The sequence below is a fragment of the Stegodyphus dumicola genome, chromosome 10 (assembly GCF_044657685.1).
Source record: "Stegodyphus dumicola isolate Sdum_Otavi_A_Nest chromosome 10, ASM4465768v1".
NCBI classification, from domain to species: domain Eukaryota; kingdom Metazoa; phylum Arthropoda; class Arachnida; order Araneae; family Eresidae; genus Stegodyphus; species Stegodyphus dumicola.
In genome coordinates this window covers 127506477-127528288 of record NC_140777.1, presented here as the reverse complement: position 1 = coordinate 127528288, position 21812 = coordinate 127506477, and the positions used below count along the sequence as shown (strand labels likewise).

The 21812-nt window shown below is 33.4% G+C and overlaps 1 protein-coding gene across 2 annotated transcripts in view; it reads right to left on the bottom strand.

Moving 5' to 3' along the window:
- LOC118187805 (ATPase family AAA domain-containing protein 2-like) overlaps window positions 1–14048 on the bottom strand; it is a 119881-nt gene extending 105833 nt beyond the window's left edge. The window contains exons 1-2 of one of the 2 annotated variants that reach the window (XM_035358080.2): window positions 13884–14040; window positions 9074–9157 (exon numbers count right to left, since the gene is read on the bottom strand). Coding sequence is in view for 1 of the 2 variants with exons in the window: in XM_035358079.2 (XP_035213970.1) it covers window positions 13884–13928 (45 nt within the window). In the remaining variant the exon portion in view is untranslated. Of the gene's footprint in view, window positions 1–9073; window positions 9158–13883 lie in introns of both variants that reach the window. The other variant, XM_035358079.2, reaches the window with a different exon arrangement.
- Window positions 14049–21812: the final 7764 nt, after the last annotated feature.

Genomic DNA, 21812 nt, shown 5'->3' with positions numbered 1-21812 from the left:
GTGTAAGCCATGAAATGTGAGGCAGCCCAGCAAGCCACCCGTCGAGACCGCCATCCAGTCAGAGCTGCTCAGGTCCAGGAGCCAGGGGATCAAGTCACTGCTCGTCTAGACGATTTAACTAGACAACTGAACACCTTGAGACAGAATATTGGTGACAAGAAACCGACCGTAAAGTGCTGGAACTGCGGTGCTGAAGGACACATACGACGAAACTGCAGAATACCCCAGGGCACGGATGCTAAGACCGCTCCTAATAAACAGCAGGGAAACTAATTAGTGGCCATCTCGCGGGGCGAAGGTTGCCAGATCATGAAAAGCCCCAGTTTAAAGCACTTCAGATTTCTGCAGTGAGAGGCGGTAGTAATGGACTTTTCATAATAGGACATATTAATGGAGTTCCCTGCAATATGACGATAGATACAGGAGCCAACGTTACCATAATCCGAAAAGATTTGGCTCAACAACTGGGAAGCAAACTTATCTGCATGCCACCCTGCATTACCCTACAGACTGTGTCCGGTGAGAAGATAGACATCGATGAAAAAGTAAATGTTAACATCACGTTTGGAAGTGCCGCTTACCATCACACGGCATATGTAGCAGAGATCACTGATTCTTGCATACTCGGATTAGACTTTCTAAGGAAATACAATTTTTCATTGGACTTTAAAAATAACGAATTGCATTCTACATCTGAGGACATAAAGTTGTTTTCTCCTGCTTGTCTTTTGACGTGGGTCGAACTAGTTTGACACAACATAGAATAGATACCGGCGATCATCCCCCGATCAAGCAACATCCAAGACGTCTACCGTTTGCTAAACAGGAAGAGGTGCGAACACTGTTAAAAGATATGGAAGAAGGCGATGTCATCGAGCCTTCAGTAAGTCCATGGGCATCTCCCATCGTCCTAGTCAGAAAAAAAAACAGCTCAACAAGATTTTGCGTTGACTATTGCCGGTTGAATGAGGTTACGAAGAAAGACAGTTACCCTCTTTCTAGAATTGATGACATTCTAGACACTCTTTCTGGAAGCAAGTGGTTCTCAACACTTGATTTAAAGAATGGGTATTGGCAGGTAGAAATACAGCCTGAAGACCGAGAAAAGATGGCATTTACTACGGGACAAGGGCTTTGGCAATTCAAGGTGATGCCATTTGGACTGTGTAATGCGCCAACAACATTCGAACGTTTTATGGAGACTGTTTTGAAAGGCCTATCCTACGAAGCCTGCCTGATATACCTGGACGACATCATTATCGTCGGAAAGAGTTTTGAAGAACATTTAGAAAATCTTAGGAAGGTCCTTCAGAAACTGAAAGAAGCCAATCTGAAGCCGAGTCCCGCTAAATGCAAATTGTTCCGAAAGAAAGTGACTTACCTGGAACATGTCATCTCTGCAGAAGGTGTGCGCACGGATCCTGAAAAGGTATCAGCTGTTAAATCCTGGAAATGTCCCAAAAATGTCCATCAGCTGAGAAGCTTCCTAGGGATTTGCACCTACTATAGGAGATTCGTGACGGACTTTTCTTCCATCGCAAGACCCCTTCACAAGCTGACAGAGAGCAACAAAAAGTTCTTGTGGACAAAAGAATGCGAGGATGCATTTAACAACTTAAAGGAAGCTTTAACATCTGCTCCAATCGTGACATATCCTCAGCTCGACCGACCATTTATTCTCGACACCAACGCGAGCAATGAAAGTGTTGGTGCTGTTTTGTCCCAAGAAATAGACGGCCAAGAACGTGTATTGGCGTACTGGAGCAAGTGCCTGTCTAAACCGGAGAGGAATTATTGTGTCACCAGGAAAGAGTTGCTCGCCATAGTTAAAGCTGTAGAACAGTTCCATCACTATCTATACGGCAGAAAATTCCTGCTCCGCACCGATCATGCATCATTGACCTGGCTTTTAAATGTCAAGAATCCTGACGGTCAAATAGCCAGGTGGATACAGAGACTCCAAGAATATGACATCACTATCCGTCATTGTAAGGAATCATCACACGAAACGCCGACGCCCTGTCTAGAAGACCTTGCCAAGAAAGCTGCCGATATTGTTCCAGGGTGGAAGCGAAATACGAGCTGCTGACTCCGGTCGCAAGACAAATTACAACATCAATATCGGCTGATCGAGAACCGTGGAGTGATGATGAAGTCAGGAAAGACCAGCTGGAAGACCGCGACATTAAACCCATAATTGATTTAATGGAGTCATCAACCAGAAAACCTACCTGGCAGGACATTTCTATCTGTAGTCCTACAACCAAACAGTATTGGGCACTCTGGGATTCACTTCACAGTCGAAAGGGTGTCTTATACCAGAAATTCGAATCGGATGATGGGAAGACGTTGCGATGGCAGCTGATACTTCCAAGATCCTGCATTCCTGATGTCCTTAAAGAACTACATAACAGCCCTACGAGAGGTCACTTTGGAATAATGAAGACCTTACAGAGAGTTCGTGAGCACTTTTACTGGAATAATGCAGAGGATGACGTGCAAAAGTGGTGCCGATCCTGCGATGCCTGTGCAGGTCGGAAAGGACTGAAGAGACGCAGCCGAGGCAAGCTGCAACGTTACAACGTAGGGGCGCCTTTTGAACGTATCGCCTTTGACATCTTGGGAATTCTGCCACGAACTGCTGATGGCAACAAATACATACTCGTTGTCATTGATTACTTCACCAAGTGGCCTGAAGCGTAACTCTGTTCCTGATCAAGAGGCTGTCACAGTAGCTGAGGTAATGATACAGCACTGGATTTCCAGGTTCGGAGTGCCTCTTCAGTTACATTCTGATCAGGGAAGGAATTTTGCCTCGGCAGTAATCAAAGAACTATGCAAACTACTCGGCATTGACAAAACTCAAACGACGCCATTGCATTCCCAGTCGGACAGCATGGTAGAGAGATTCAATCGAACCATCCTTAATAACCTCTCATTAGTGGTTTCCAGAAAACAACAGGACTGGGACAAGAAATTACCACTCTTTTTACTGGCTTACCGCAGTGCTGTCCACGAGACTACCGGCTATTCTCCATCACAGATGCTCTTTGGTCGTGATCTTCGTCTGCCTTGTGATCTACTGTTTGGCCGCCCTCCGGATGCTCCTTCTTCGTCTGAGGAATATATTCAAGATCTCCAGGCCCGGTTTGAAGTGATGCACAACTTTGCACGAGAGCAAGTCAACTTGGCGACGGAGAAGATGAAGACCCGATACGACACAAGAGCTACTGAACATCAATTCCACGAAGGAGACAAAGTGTGGTTGTGGAATCCGACTCGACGGAAAGGACTTTGTCCGAAATTACAGTCACCTTGGGATGGCCCATACACAGTCCTAAACAGGCTAAATGACGTCGTGGTTCGGATTCATAAGTCTTCGAACTCTAAACCTAAAGTCGTTTATTAGGTTAGCTCATTACTATGGCCATAGTATGTAATGTAAATAATTGTAAATAGTGTAAGACCATGGTCCTTTTTGTTTCTAAATGTGTATTTAGTATTTGATTTGTAATTTGCATTTGATTTGTATTTGATAGCATTTGATTTGTTTTATTTATTGTATTTATTGTTCATGTTGTTTATTATTGTAATGTTATGCTTATTAATGCATTTATGCCTCAGTTGTAAGTTTGGCTTCCTGTCCAGGGATTGAACTGCCCGGGACGTGCAGTCCTTGGGAAGGGGGCAGTGTTACGAATTTGGTATTTAAAAAGGTTCAATTATAAATTAAATGGTTTTATTTCTCGCGCAGTGCAGCACGTGACGAATAGTAAAAGAAAGCTAAGCCGGAAAATTGAAAATACAAGAGGGCGTGCATTAAATAAATAAATATCTCTTTTTGATTTCGAGAAAGTACTAGAAAATTCTAGTGCATGATTTTTAAAATCTTATAAAAGGAGGAAAACATCTTAGTTCGTGGTAGTTGCTTAGTTTGTTGTTGTTTAGAAAACTGCTGTTGTTGATTATAGCGAATTCGCGGATTAGCGTTCTTTTAGCTGTTTTGAATTACGTTCTATTGTACATTTGAGTAGTTAAAAGATAACTACTGTGAGATATTGTAATACTGCATGATAATTTGAGAAAATTTAAGCATTTTTGTTGTGATAATAATAAATTTTTGTTCATTTTTCATCGGACTTGTGCATTCATTTCATAACGAACCCGTATGCACGCAACAATATTTATAATTGTATAATATCTGCATGCCATCTTACCAGATTTAAATTGATGATCTATAATACGGAAAAACCCTTAATCCAGAATCGCCGAAGTCCCGAAGAGTCCGGATTATGGACTTTGTACTGTATTATACTTCATGTTTACTTCTAACGGAAATACAAAATTATTTCTTTCTCAGTGAATATTATACTCAGGTAAGTACAATTCATGTTCTATTAATTCATTAATTCAATTTTACAGAACACTGTTTTCAACACATGTGTAAAATAATTTAAATATAGATTTAGTAAACTTTCATCGATTTTGTTATTAATGTTTTAGTTTTAATTATGAATTTTATTTATTAATAATGTACTTGCATCATTTGTGTAGCTTTATATTCTAATTTAAATTTTTTTTTCATTTAAGGGATGGAAAAGTCAAGAAACAGGAAATGCCATTTCAACGATCAGTTGAAAAAGGAATTTTCATTCATGTCAAAGAGAGGCACCTTTATTTTCACTATTTGCAGAGAAGAATTTTGTATTGCAGTTGGAGGCAGAGCAGCTACAACGAAAGACTTGAGCACCAACAAACATAAGCAATCATTAGATGCATCAACTTCCAGTAGTAAAGTAACAATTTTTTCTTAAAACTTCTAATTATTCTGAAGATGAAAAACAGTTAGCTGTAACGGATGGAACATTTGTGTTTCATACCATAAATCACAATCAAAGTTTCTGTAGTATGGATTGCACAATTAAATTATTGAAAAAGTTTCACAATGCTAAATTTTCATGAGCCAGGACAAAATATGAAGCTGTTATTAAATCAGTATTAAAAAATTACTGTGATAAAATACCTGTAGAAGGTATCAAATAACATAAAAAGAAATTACCAGACAATTATGGTAGTAGAGAAACTAGCACATGCATACAATGAACAAATCGAAGATGTCAATTTGCTATAGTAAAAGTACCTTCAATATGGAATATAATCACCTCTAGAAGCAATACAGCACATTCAACAATGTGTGATGCTTTCAATTATGCGGTCTATCAGTTCCATAGGAAGCGAGAGCCATTGCTCTTGCAAAGCAGTTGCAAGTGCGACAAGGGTTTGAGGGGATAGATTGAGAGCAGCTAGATGTCTCCCTAAAGCATCCCAAATTTGCTTGATTGGATTCAAGTCCGGGGATTGAGCTGGCCACTCCATGTGCATAATTGTTTCCTGTTGAAGATAATCATCTACGATGTGAGCCCTGTGTGGTCTTGCGTTATCGTCCTGCAACAGGAAAGCATCACCTATTGCCCCGGCATATGGGCGCACATAAACATCAAGGATGTCATCTCTATAAATCTGAGCATTTACGGTTCCCCTTGGAAAGACATGGAGGTCTGTGCATCCACCCAAAGAGATGCCACCCTAAACACAGACACTGTCCCTTCCATATGCATCTCTTTCACGGATGTTTGGTGGATGATAACGGGTTCTGGGTTCTCTCCATATCAAATAACGCCTACTATCGCTTTCTAGACTAAACCTGGACTCATCCGTAAAGAGAACAGCCCTCCATTGCTCAGGCATCCAGTGGACATGTTGTCGTGCCCACTGCAAACGGTCCCTCCTATTATCCAAACGGTCCTCCATGCAAATGGTTGTTCGCCTCGCCATACAGACCACCTTCATGAAGCCTTCTACGCACAGTTGTTGCTGACATGAACCTTCCGGTGGCTGCAGCAAGGGAGGATCTAAGAAGAGTCGGAGCAACGGTTCTATTCCTGAGTGCACATAATGTCAAATATCGGTCATCGGCGCTCGTCGTAGCAGTTGGCCGTCCTAGGCTGAACCTCCTAGGTTGAAATTCTCTCCAAAGTCTATGAAGCACAGAAGGACTCACATTTAGACATCTAGCTACTTCTGTTTGACTTTGTCCTGCCTCTAGTCTCCCAATGGCTTTCTACCGTAGTTTTGTAGGCAAACGATCCTGGAGATCATCGTTACGAATTGGCTATCTCAAATTTCTGATGTTACTATCACAATGAAATATGTGGGCTTGCTCTCAAACATGGACTTTTATGCTCCTCGCAGATGACGAATTCCAAGTGCAGTGCCACTAATTTGCATATTGGAGTTTTACTCAACTACTATTACTTGGCAACATATTTAAATTTTACATAGTTTGGCTTTGTTTTTTTTTTTTTATTATTTTATACAGTCAAAAAATAGTTAATTCGGACACCCATAATCCGGACTCAAAGCTACAAACTTTCTGCACATGCGTCCCGTTGACGCATGCGCGTAAGACCTTTACGGCTGTGAATATGCGTGTGCGCATGAGCATAATACGTTTATGCATGCGCATTTAATGTATAACAGACGGCATAAGCTAAGCTAAAATTATCTAATTAAGTTAATGTTACAGATTGCATTGTTCCTTAATCTTCGAATTGGATCCAGCTTATTATTTTTTGCAGACTGTTACAGCAATTTTATAAAAGTAAGCTTGAACTTTCGATTATGTCAAACAGAATTTCCAATATATATTTACTAATATGTAAAGGATCTACAAAGCGAAAGTATGTTTCGAAGTCCATTAAACAAAAAGTGGAATTGCCGCAAAAAATGGATAAGGGCATATTTCACGCTGCTCTGCGGCAAGGGGGTTGCGCAATGAATTGGAAGTTAATCTGTCAGCACTATCCTTATCTTCAGGGCATATGTATTCTTGACACAGCAATTATAGGACTTGAACAGCGGAACTTTGCAACTGAACAAGAAATTATGTCTGTTTATAGAATTAAAGAGAAAGTATTATCACATAAAACAACTTACATTGAAAGAAATGTTTAATAAAGTAAACAAATAAATATTAAGCTTTTTTTTTTTTTTTTTTTTTTTTTGTAAATTTTGATACCCTTTAGATCATAATTGTTCTTTATTTCATAAATTACGGTTTCATATTTTTAATTTTATAATTTCTGCATGCCATCTTACCAGATTTAAACTGATGATCTATAATCCGGAAAAATCGATAATCTGGAATCGCCGAAGTCCCAACGAGTCCGACTTTTGACTGTAGTTATCGCTATTTTTGTGATTTTTCCTTAATTAATGATAACCATTGTATAATGTTACCAAGGGCATTCAAGTAACATTTTCAATTTAGAATCGAATGCGGCTGAAACTGCTGAAATTTTCATTCAGAGTAATAAATGAAAACAATTTAAAATATAAAGTTGTTGCACTAAGAGCTGATAATACAAGCACAAATTTTGGTGGGCAAAGATACAAAGGAATGAATAATGTCTATGTAAAATTACAAGATTTACTGCAAAAGAAAATACTATAAACAAGTTGTAATGCACATATTTTGTCAAATGCTATCATGTGCCATGCCAATTGATGTAGAAGCAACAATGACAATTTATTTGGATTTTAGTCGTTTTACTGTTCGTATGTCTACTTAAAACAATTTTGTGAAGATGCAAATGTTGCATACAGAAAACTTTCAGATTATCCCAAAGTTACAGAGCTCGCTCTAACACTAATTATTTGAGCCTCTCCTTTTATATTTTTTAAGTTTAGACAAATGTCCAAAAATTCTGGAATCTTTTTTCAATTATGAATTATCAGAGATATTAATGTATTTTGTACATAATAAGGCATCTATTTTCCACAAAATGATTCAAAAGATTGAATGTGACTGTTTTTCAGCCACAGAAGATAGGCTTATTTTGAACGATTTTGTCCTTCAATATAAGTAATGACTTGAAGAAAATTTATTCCTTTAATAATAAATTGTCATACTTAGAAGAATCAGATCTAGGCATAACGGGAATGTTTACCTTTTTTTTTTAAGGTTTTCTTAAATTTTTTCGTTCTCCTTTTCACTGTAAAAAAATTGGTCACCTTAATATACAAAATATAGAGAAAAATAATATGTAATGATAAAAGAAACAACTAACGTCCAAAACATTGATTTTTGTTCAACATAAGCAATTCTGACTGAACCCTTCCGCACATTCAAGTTGCAGCAAAACTGCAGCCGGCAAATAATAAAGGATTTAGCTAACATCAAAGAAGTGAGACTGTGCCCACAAATACCTAAATCTTTATGAAGAAGCTAAAAACTGGAATAAATATATATACATACAGCCCAGAAACAAAATTTTCACGACAGAAATAATCAAAATCACAATAGGAATGAAATGCTTATAAGCAAGATAAACAAGAGAGGCTTTCCATTAAACTTTGAAATAATTCCATGAAATAAAAACCTGATGTAGAAATCTTGGAAGTTTGCAGTCCTTAGATCCATACAGAAAGAAAAGGGGTGAGCAGAAATGACAAAGAACGAATAGGAAATTTGCAAATCCAATCACCCAATAAGAAAAAGAACTGCAACTCTTTATTACAACATTCCAATCCATTTGTCTCAGGAAGGATCTTTAGTCAAATAGCAGCACCTCACAATTCTAACAGGTTTTTTACTCTTCAGACACGATCATGTGGAATTTCTGCCAATAAACTGATGAAAAAGTGATCATATATTCAGTGATACAAATATATACATAAACATCTGCAGACTACTCCTAAAATGGACTCCCACTTCTAGCAAAAGGACAGATGGATCAATAGTTTTCGGCCAATTTTGAAGACTATAAAAATCCAAATTCTTTGCATACAGTTATTTTGCTCAAATGAATTTCAAATATACTTTTTACTAAGAATTTAAATTTCTGCAATATTTAAATATTTTACATTATGAAAAAAAAAAAATACTAAATACATTAGCATTACTGTGTTCTTTTTATATATTGTTGTTAAAATCAATAAAAAAATTTTAATAACTTATCTTATACCTCTCAAAATGGAGGGGGGAATCTCAAAACAAAATTTAAATAATTACCTCTTTTATAGAAAATATCTAACATCCTTGCCTACAGTTCTGCATCATTTTGAAACAGCCGATTTCTTTCTTCCAAAACAATTACTAAGAAAAAGGGTAAAATTGAATGTTTTTAAAAAAAATAAAATTTTTTGAATAAAGGATATGAAAAATGCTAAATTATAATATTCTTCACTGCTATACCATGAAGTGCCCAGATTCTTATTCAATTGCTTGAAAAGTTCATAAGCATATACACTTAATATTGTTTGTCATTATTTTTGATGATCAAAGCTTAAGACCAGACTCAGGTCGAATCAGATATATATAGAATCATAGAAATTTAAAAATATTACTATAAAACATAACAGTAAAACCTCAGTTTTTGACAATTTTGTTCTTTTATAGATAGTCGCCATACAGAGGTAAGTCCAATACTGCTTATTTTCTCAGAAAAATTGGTCATTTTACCATGACACTGAAAATTTACAGAAGTAATCATTTTATAAAGGTATTCACCTGAACTGGGTTGGTTCACTGTGTATAAAAGCACTTGTTGAATTATCAAATGATTACTGATGGCAACCTGGTATAGCACTGAATTTAAAAATTAAAATTTATCTTCAAATAAAAAAAAAAAAAAAGTGCAACATTTTCCACTGTGCTGTTAGAATTAAAAAAAATAATAATAATAAAAAAAAAAAACTAAACTGTGCAGTATTTTATGCTGTGCTATAAATATATATATATAAAAAAAACCTACTCTATGTAAAACATTTTCTTGTGCTGCAAATATGATAAACAATAGCGTGCAAAGCTTCTTACTGCGTTGTAAATATGCTTTGCGAGAGTTCACTCTTTTTCTCCTTGGAAAAGAGCACTTATGTAGGCAACAATGTTTTTCTTTACAAACTTCACTTCATGGCATGACTACTCAGATCAGTGTTAATATCAAAATTTGCAATAGAATGATAATTATAAATGTACTGGACAATATCTGTACCGGATTTACAAACAGAACTATTCAATATAACACAGAATGTTCAAAACTAGAAATACATACTTACCTCATATTTATATATAATACAATGTCTCTCTCTGTTTGCCCACTTTTGGGCTATTCCTTCTTGATGTTGCATTTTTAATGTAGGGTAGTGTATAATAAATTATGTCATGGCTAAGAGTCTTAAGTATGTTTAAAAGTCACATAGCAGACTTCTAAGCTTTGATTTTTGTTTATTCAAAATGCTGTTATAAAAGCAGATTTGCTTCAACTTTTTAAGTTAATACTATCTCTTACAAAAAAGATCAGAGATACAAAAGGATACACAGATATATAATAGCCAATTGATTATCTATAAGACCTTTTATTTAATTTCAATATTATAAAATTACATTGTTCATTAACAGAAGTTAAATTATTTAAAGTTATTTTACTTGCACTTTTTAACACAAATGAGCAAACTGCTCTTTTATGTGAACAGATCAAAAACCATTCATTGATTGAAATGAATTGTTTTTTAATGACTCACTGCTCACTAACAATAACCTAGGTGAAAACGATCCAGAATGAGGGGTGAATCAAGATCAGTTATCAAGGATGGAGCGAATAACAGAAAGAATCGAACGAGCCATGGGATCAGAAGAATCGACTCAATTAAATGCTAACTCCCTGAACTGATTTCTAGAATTAGTTTTGAGATTATCTTAAACCTCCTTTCCATACAGAGCTAAAAATAAAATTTTAGAAAAAAAACTTTCAAAAAGTTGGGTAATTCTAAAAATTAAACTCATTTTTAACCAAGAGAAGATAATCATTCGGTTAATCTTTGGAATATGGTAACAGGTAGTTTGGCAACATTTTGGTAAGGGGATAAAGGTTACTAGCTAGGACTTTAGCAGTGTACATGGATAAAGTCAAGAGTGTGCCCAATTCCATTTTTGTGCAATTCTGGGATGTTTTTTTAAGTGAAAATAGGTTGACGTGTACATGGATACCGTGTATGTGCAATTCTTAAAAGCACGGCAAGCAGTGGACGATTCGGCACTTTCTCCCAATTTTGCACCTAATCTTCGTCATGATTAAGCATTTTTGTTCCATAAAAGTTCTAGCATAAGCATAATTCGGCTAGCAGATTGTTGGAAAAAAAATGGTCGAGTTAAAAAAAAAAAAAAAAAAAAAACCATTCCTTTACTTTGTGAAAACAAAATGGGTGAAAAAAAAAAAAAACACTAGCAGGTTGCTGCAGCAGGGTTGGTTACCATAATCTGAAGATCATTCTTTTCTCCCTAAAATGGGAACCAAACTTTCCTGGCATGCTTCCAACAAGAGCTCTGCTCTTTTTTTCTCGAATCAGAAATTCACTAACTCAGAAAAGAGAACAGTTCCTGGATGAACAGACGATCTCTATTCCTGCCACACTTCAAACAGGAGCTATCTGTGAACTGGAAAAGAGCTTAAATTCCACTTTTTTTTTTAATCGGAGTAAATTTACTCAGTAAAGTGTATTGGTTCTGAAACAGATTTTCCAACTCCACTTCTTAATAAAATCTTTCAGCAACAGTTATTTTACTGTTATTTGCAGCAACACTTATTTTATGCCATATATGTTATAAATAAAATGTACTTCTGATACCCAAGATATATCAAGTATAAAATTTCAGCATTTCCTTGTTAAAGCGGCCAATTCAGTCAATCCCTCAAATAGTAGATAAAATACCTAATTGACAAACTTAGATTATTTAATATGCAATACATGTGAACCCCACTATAACAAACAAACCTTGGAGTCCTATTCAATTTTCTATAAATTTAATGGTATTTTAATACTGTTACAGTGAACATTCCAAGAATATGAAAATCAGACATAATGAATTGTATGGATATTTTTGATCAAGACTTTTTGTATTTTTCATATTTTTTCCAGAATTTCTGCCAAGTTAAAAAAAAAAATACCAACCGTTAAAATCATTCATGCTAACCATATGAAAAAAAATCAACTCTATATAATTTCTGCTCATGGAAAAAATTTGCATATGACGAAAAAATTGAAAAAGGTGGAGCATAGAAGAAGCATTTCTGAAATGATTCTTCATTCAAAGAAGTTGTAATCAGTCAGTTTCTGGACAAATTCAGATAAAGGCCAATAAAAACATCTAAACATAAACTATTCTTTGCATATCTGTAATGTGAAGTTTTCACATTTCAATTTTTTGTTCCCTTATATTTCAGGTTATGGAAATTTGATTGTATATCTATCAGTGAATAGTTTGCTATGCAGTACTATTACATACTTTATTAATACAAAATTTTAAGATCATCTCTAAATTAAATAAAGTATCGGTAAATTGATAATGGTTTAACAAACATTTTTCTAAACTGAAAAAGTCAAAATGAGAGGTATTTTGTTATTTTGTCTAACATGTAAAAGTGTAATAGTTAAGTCTGAACCTGTCCACAAAATACAAATTACTCATATATGACAGACAAATTTCATAAATTTATTTTACTAAAAGTTTAACTCTTCTGTTATTGAAACTGGATTCAGAAAATGTATGTATATATATATATGTGTGTGTGCATATATATACATACACATACATATGTACATTTATATATACATACATCCATCCATTTATATACACACACATTTCTGAATCCCGTCCCGATAACAGAACAGTACTAAATTTAACTTCACTAACCACAGACTGCTGGGAAGGAAGGAGAGAAAAAGGTTTATGTAAAATAAAAGTATATTATCAGAAAAATATAAACTGCAAAGTGTTATTTATTATTATTAACAATCTCTAATAAATTAAATACTTTTTAATTATCTGCATTGCTATGAAATATTTCTAACTCGCTGGCAAAAAATTTCTGCTTGACTACCTTTACCTAATACAAGAATTAAAATTCATATGTAGTACAAAAGCAGCATTTTATAAGAAAAATAAAAAATCTATATACTTTTATGGTTGTTAGTACAGATATTTATACTTTTACGGCTGTTAGATACTGTTCAGTTTAATATAAAGAATGTAAATACATGCAAACTCAATGTGTGCTTGGTATATGAAGGGATAGCCAAGGTATTGTCTCATACAAACTCATAAATGCATGGAAATTCTACCAAATAATGACAGTGTGGCTGTGGGTAATCAGAATACCAAAAATTCTTGAGACAACACAAAGATATTTTTTTAATGGAAAAATTTTTACTGCTTTATTAATATTTTCCCACAACAAAAAATTATAAAAATGTAATACTGACCCTATAAAACATGCAAGAAAATTTGTAAAGCACAGTACTCTCAATTATTCAAAACAGTGCTAAATTATTAAAACATAGCATTATGAAAACCCAAGTTTAAAATATTATGCAACTTTTAACTTCAATGATAAAGCAACACTATTTTCACAACACAGAAGTTTTTGCATTCACAATGCATTCTGCATAAAAATACTTCATAAAGTTACACCTAGTAATTATTTTTCTCAAATTTAGTGATATTTTGTTTCTTTTATTTGATAAAAATACCAAACGTAACACATATGGAAACTTGCACAGAATTTTCACAATACCAAGGGAACAAAGTACTTTTTTTTCGCAACTAAGAGAACAAAGACTAAGCCTTTACGATAAGTTTTGTCTATTTGTACAGAATTAATTCTTTATATTAATGTAAGGAAAATTCATTTTCAGTTCTTGGGAGTCAATATCGATCAATGATCCCGAAAATGAAACAGACGGTGCAAAAAAAATTGTATCACGGATCATTATTGTTTGAAGTGGCAATTTACATAGAACTGCGCTATCTTGTTCAAACTTACCCTATCATCATCTACTGCATTTCCTCGACTTGATCTTGTTTTCATTTTCAAATATTGCAAGAACAAACGAAATTCTTCACATATTTGATTACAACAGTAACAATAACTTCAATTTTAGCTCCGTTGCAGAATCTAACCTAACAAACATAAACATACCGCCACGGCCTCATGCAACACAAAAACACCACACAACTAGTCTATAGGGTTGCCATATTTTTTACACAACCTTGGGATTAAAAAGGGGCAAGGTATCTAGATTTTGTGCATATTCTCTGTATTTGAGACCACTTTTCATCGAAGAATTGACACTGGGAAAAAATTTTTAGACTAGATTTTGACCTCTTACATCTGCTATAATACTACATTATTTTAATAATGATTTTCGTTCGTGAATCATTTTTATTGACAATCTGCCCTTTTAATATCATATACTACTCAACACAACAGGTTAAATCAAGATTTGTTTGGTTTTTGTATGAAATAATCTGATGGAATTATCGTAAAATTAAATGTGTTAATATTAAGGTTCCCTTAAATTTTAATGTGTTATTATTATGAAATTTAGTTTACTGAAGAGAAAAGAGCGCTGGTGTCAAATAGCAATAAGGGAAGGAAAAGTATATGACATGGTCCGATATTTTAAAGAGGGAAGATAATGCTATAGGAAAATGAAATACATTAGATGAGAGTCTCTCTCTCTCTTTTTTTTTAACAATATGGTTTAAAGATGAGATTGTTAGATTTATTTACTTGTTCTTTTCCTGCATTTGTTCTCATTTGTATATTGTGTAAGTTCTAAAAAAGGAGATCTTTACAATTTAAAGTTTTATTTATAATTTATTATTTATTTATTTAAAAATTTATTTTTACAATTTAAAATTTTAACTTAAAAAGAGCTATTGGAAGGGCGATAATTAGCCTTAATTTGTGAGTATTTGGGCACTTCTTTATAGCGCTTACTATTAGCTATTTAATTTATTATAATTGCGTTATTTTCATATTAAAACAAATTTATTATTAATTAAAAATATTACTCTTTAAAGATAAAGATTATATATCATAGCCTTAAACCTTCATTTCAGATTCAAAAATATAAAATTTGCCAGTCTGAAGTATGATACAATATTAGGCTGAAACTGTGAAATTTTATTTGGACATGGAACTACATTTATAAAATATAAGTAAGTTAAAAAATATATATATATGCGTGTTTAGTGATGACAAATGTATAAAGTTAAAATGATCTAAATTTACCGAATTTTGTAATTTCGGTATTTATGGAAACATGGTAACTTCATTAAATAAATTAGTATAGAGAAAGTAATTTGATTATGTAAATTAATGCGGAGAAATAGGCATTAAATAACTATGTTGTTAGATAAAGTAGTTTTATTTGCACGAAATAATTATTATTTTTTTTTATTATAACCTAATAAAAAAATAAAAATTAAAACTTTATTTAATTCTGAATCGAATAAAATAATTTATTTTAATTTTCAAGATTAAAACTGTAAAATTCATCTTATATTAAAAATAATATTTTTAAGTAGGCGTTTTAAAAAATTTTTAATGAAAAATTTTGCATTAAACTATTATCATTGCGTATGAAATTGTAAACACCGTAATAAATGTTATTTGCTTCACAAATTTTAAATAACTTAACGAATATTAAATACGTACGTATTAAATATGTACTTAGCTAATATTTAATACGTACTTTTTCATACTGTTTTTCCTTATAATTAGTTTTTATTTTTCATAAAATTTTATAAAATAAAATAGTATATAACAGATGTTTCGAAGTAGTGTATCCAATCTCGACTTTCTAATTAGTGCTACATCGCCAGATTTCATTAGAATTCGCGAGATGATGTCAAGAGAATTACTGGTTTTTAACTTGTCACTTGAAGAGACGAACACCTGTTTACAAAAGTAAATTTCTTTTAGATTATATCGTGTCATTTTACGTGACGTGTTATTTAATTTTAAGATAATATCAATAAGTATGTAATAAAAATTCGGAAGATTATTCCAGCTATACTGTGCTTTAAAAAGAAAGGAAAAGAAAACTCATTACTATCATCAAAAAGGTAATCGTTTGGAATGTTACCAAAAACAGCTAAGGTGCAAAATCTTTTATGAGTGAAAACATGTTATATCAAGGAAGAGAGGGAAAGGGAAAGAAGGCGGATATTTTTAGCTCAGAGGGCTATTAATTTCGTTTTGGCATTTTGCGTTGGAAATTTTTAAATGCCCGTTTCACTTTTCAGATTGTTACAACCAAATATTATCGCCCTGTATTATATTTAAAGGTATTAAATAATGAAGAATCTGCATAAATGTATGTATATTTCTCGCATTGTGATAAAACAACGATACCTAGAGTCATCAAATTTTGAATAACGTACGTCTCCACCCGAATATGGGCACTTGGAAGCCCACATTTAGAATTTTTTTAATTATATATTTCATATTTTGTAAAGCATTTATGAGTTTTTTTTTTTTTTTTTTTTTTTTTTTTTTTTATTAAGAAACTTAGCGATTTCAAAGCGAGCAATGGCAACACTGTACTGGAGAGGAAAAAAAAAAAAAACATTTTTATCTATAGCGCGCCAGACTGTGTATTGGAAATTCTAAAGATATGCTCTTTTAAATATTTTGTGATATTGCTGTTGAATTGAATTTTATGGTTTAAGTGCGAAGAATATGGTATTTAATAAATAAAAGTAAAACTCAAAACGCTAAAAAAACGCCCCTTTGTGCGTAATATAAAACCTGAAAGCTTTCAGGCTTTTTTTTTAAGTGAAAAGGAATTCAAACTCATTCCAATTCTTATTTCCGCTGTTATTAGTGTCGTTTAGTTTTTTTAGCTTCTAAGTAGCAATTAATGCCAACTGCTTATGGATTGAGTAAAAGAAAAGAAAGTATAAAAATATTTTTAAATTATGGTAATACGCTTTAGACATAAACTGGAGGCATATTTTTTATTTTCAGAGAAGCCCGATTTTCTGAACTCAACATTATTTAAGTTAAATTGAATAATTAAAGTATAAATTCGCTATTACATATTGCATTTTTATCACCCTTTTAAAAAGCAAAAGTATGCAAAAAAGCAAAAGTATTTTTATGCTCTTTGTTTATCAAATTTTTTCAAAGCTGTCCATTTTAAAATCTTTTATTTTCCGTATAGTAACACTACAAGATCACAAAGTCTATAGTCCAGTCATCATTAGACTGGATTACACTGGGCATTACATTAGATTGGATACATCATTAGACTGGATTAAATCATTAAAGTCTCTATGATGATTACCTACGGCTCCAGATGATTTTCGCCCATTGTAAATGGTAACTGATGACTTAGAGAAGTGATATTCGACATCAATGTTTATTTACATTTTAAGAAATACTAGTCGTTTTCCTAGGGAAGCACTATACGGCAGTTATTCTTAAACTGTGGGCGAATCATAATGGGAAACTCTCATGAAACATGCTTTCAAGCAGAACAATGTTCTGTCTTTTATAGTTGAGGACTTAACTGACAGAAAAGCTACCAAGCAGCAATTGCTTCTTTCCTGCAGAACATGTTAGTGTGAAAAGCATTAAAGTACATGTATAGAAATCAAGTGAAGGTCGAGATACATTTACACATGTTTCACATTAAAAGAAGATTATTGCAAATGCCTATTTGCAAAGAAATAACGATATTCTTCACCACAGGAAATGCCAATAAACACATTTTACTCTTCATGGTAAATATTGTAATTAAAACACTTTTTCGAAAGCTAATTTTTTCAGATTTTTTTAAAAATTATAATAGTTTTTAACTAAAAAATATGATGTGGAGACAATATGCCTACTAAATTACACACATTTTTTCCCGCACGTTATTTAAACTTATGTCCTTGAATTATTCTAACTTAATAAATCGATTCCTCCAGGAAAGTTGAAAATGACATTAAAAACTGAAAATTTGAAAATTAAATATCTGGGTCAAACTTCTTACAATTCTGTTTTTTTATAGCGAGTATAAAACCTTCCGAAATACAAGTATTGGACCTGGGAGACGGCATTAAAAGTTAGATTTCGTTATTTTTCGAAGGTAATTTGTTTTTAAATTTGTATTGTCAAAACCTGAGCATTTTCGTCATTTAAAACACTTCTATTATACATATATATATATAAGGAGGTGAATATATAGTAAAATCTGCGTGGCTAGCGGTAGGAAAAGAAGGGAAAACAAACGTTCGACCGAAAACAGTCAGCAAAAAGAAGTGGTGGCAAAAACGAGAGCAAGACTGCGCAGCATAAAAAAGACTTTTTATAGAGATTACATTTCGGATCACTTTTCAGAATTATAGGAAGTAAGGATTGTATTAGAGCAATTATTACTTTGCTACTTTTAGAATGAAGAAGAGAGTGAAAGAAGAGTTAAAGGACTATTGTTAATTTATTATTAGAAAGTAGATATTTTACACACGCACGCATATATATGTGATATTTTAGCAGTCGGGCACATGTTCCGGACATTGTTGTGGCTGAGTGTTAAGGCAGCATCCAATGACGACACAGAAGGATTTCACTTTTTACTATTCCATATCTTTATTTCAATTTTCACCGCAGATCATTTTTTCTTTAGATGAAATTCTCCAAATTACATAATCAGTAGTGATTTAAACTAAGTACGACTCAATTTAAACTTTCTGCGTCATAACTATTCTAACAAAGGAAAGATGCGTTAAGCAGCAGCGAAAGTGTTGTAGCGCAGGAGGAGAGAAGCAATCAATCTGACGCAAATGGCGCGACTTCGTTATTTATAGAAGCAGTTACGTAATAGGCTCGAATGTTCTGGAAAGTACTGGTCTAGGGGGAAGATCCTGAATTGCAGAAAGTTAATGAAAGGTTGCTGGTTTGCATAGAGCAAAGCCGCCATATTTTTATATATTTTACATATATATATGATGCCGATGAATGTGTGTGTGTATATCTATATATATGCACACCCATCGACAGTCTCTAGAAAATAATTCTTGCAAACCTTGTGCACAAGTGAGCCAGTTGAATGAAAACACAACTAGGCCTTGTATAATTGCCTTCACGTAATGTTCATTTACGATAAAATAAAATCACAGTAGTTTTATTACTATTTGGTTTTTACATTTTGGATATTTCATTTTAAATATAAGATTTTATGTTCTACAGTAGGCGCCATTTAATGTGGTAACGTTTGTCCACGGCTAGCTTGATAATATTAAATAATGATAAATATCGGGTTTGAGCGAAAGTTTCCCGCCACCGTAAATGCCGTCTGCGCAAACATTTCGCGTTGGCGTGTGTCAAACGAATTTTGGCATCTGAAAGAGAGAAACTTGCTTTAGGATACTGTGCTGTGAAATTTATAATCAAATATCGTTATCATTAAGTACATAGTGTCTGAAATTGAACTATCACGCTACCAAATTAGAACCATCATTTACTTCCAGTTCTATTGCAAAATGTCAGCTAAAGAATGTCACTAAATCCTATACACAGCTTTAGGTACACTAATATTGTATCATATGACACTGTGAAGGTTTGGTGCCAAAAGTTCAGAAACAAGGAATATGACATTCAAGAAGCAGAGCGCTCTGGCCGGCCTACTGATGTTGATGAGGCCTGCCTGAGAGAACTTGTTGAAGAAGATCAGTATGCTATTACTCGAGAGCTTGCTAAGAAGTTTGTTGACCCTGCTATCAAGGAAAAAAATCAGGCGGGAAAAGGTAATGTTCCATCAAGATAATGCAAGATCACATGTGTCTGCATTCACCGGCTGGACTCTGTAGGGACTTGAATGGGTTCTTTAGCCACACCCACCATATAGCCCCGACATCGCTTCTTCGGACTTCTGCCCTTTTCCGCATCTGCAGCTACATCTTCCTGGGACTATCTTCCATTCTGCACAGGATGTCCGAAATGAGGTTGACCTCTTTTTGGAATCGCGGCCCCCAAATTTCTGGGCCAAAGGCTTTGAAAAACTACCAAAACGTTGGCAGAAAATTATAGATTTGGGTGGTGATTAGTACTCACACTAAAGTACCGCTTTCATATTTTTCTTTAGCAAGAACGTTTTTTGGCGGAAAACTTTCGTTACAATTAGATACGTCCTTCAAATTAGCAATAGAATTTAAATAACATAAATATAACTAATTTAATATAAATATAATATTTGATTTAATACTTATATTTAATTAAATATATTAATTTAATTTAATGCAAATATAATTTAATGCATAACTTGTTGTCTACGGCTATTTTACTAACATTAATCGAACAATAACATTATACAATGAGAAAAGAATAAATCAAAAATAGCAATGAAATTTTAACTAGTTGAACATAAATATAACTATAAACGGTATTATTCGGTCTTGAGGGCCGTAAAAAATCGCCAAACTATTGTTGATGCCAGTGCTGCCAAAAATAATTGCGGCAACCCTAATGCAAGAAAGGAAGTATAATAGTAAATAACTAAGATTGATGTTTGAATTTAGATGAAAGGTTAATTTCCTATAATACATTTTTATTATGTTAATTTATATAAAAAAGGCTAAACAGGACTGAATGGAAGCATAAGAGTGAATAACTATTTCAGATCATTATTATAATTTATATAAAAATTGCTAATGCCTGCATCGCTATTTTGCTACCGAGTTATCGCTAAAGCATAATTTCATCTCGTTGGTTGTTCAAACATAATTTCCTATAATGACTGATGCTTTTTCTTTGAAAAAATTCTCGGTTAAAGTGCAGAATCGCCCACTTATTTGTTTGCCGCTTTTTACAAGGGTAAAAACAATTGGATTTTTGTCAATATTCTTTTGCTTTTTAAGTGAAAATAGATCGATGTGTGCATAGATAAAGTCAAGGGTGTGCGCAGTGCCATTTTTGTGCAATTATGAGATTTTTTTTTAAGTGAAAACTAGGTCGCTGTGTACATGGATACAGAGTATGTGCAAATTCTTAAAAACGCGTCAAGCAGTGGGTGATTCTGCACTTTACCCAAAATTCTATTGCACACTTTTCGTCATGGGCAATTCCCAAATTGTTAATTCCATAGGATATCAAAAATGGATTTAAAATCAAAAAAGGATTTAAAAATTAAACTAGTATTTCAATAGCGTCTTAAGAAATATATAGCTATATAAACTTACGCAATCTGAAATCAGCGCGTGGGTTATATTTGGCGCGCTGTTAAACGGGCGCGTTTGCTAGATTTGGCGCTTTTGCGGATACATTTTCGCTGCAATTATTTTACGGTCCTCAAAACGGAATAGTACCCTATAAAACATATAAATAGTTACTTTCACAACATTTTAATTAGGAAAATAGAAAAGTGTGTTTGTAAACTATTCATAACATTTCTGGAATTTATTTGACTGTACCACTAAAAAATTAGTGGTACTGTCAAATAATCCGAGGACATTCCTCATTGGTCGAGAACTTGGCAATGTAAAATTTAAAATTAGACAAAAACGCAACTTTAGTTTGGATTAAATGTTTCGAGTTTAAGAACAAAAAAACAAAAAAAAAAAAAAAAAAAAAAAAAATTCTGCAGACATATTTCCTACTCCATCTCTCCTGAAGAAGAGGAACCTATGTCGGATTCCTTCAAAATCAATAGATTTATTGAAAATCTGTGTCAAACTAAGGCTGTTTTGGGCCTAAGTTTAAATAATTCAATGAAATCGAAACCAACATATTTGGCCACTTAATCCCTTACTTGGCGACATTTCTTTGTAACCTGATAATTTTTATAACGTATTTTAAACTTATTTGGCGACTTTTACTTCAGTTATCGTTTTATTGGCTACAATAAGTGATATATTCTCTATGCTTTGTATACAAACGAGCGGACCTTCGGCAATGCGTTATCCGAATGATAACATTAAC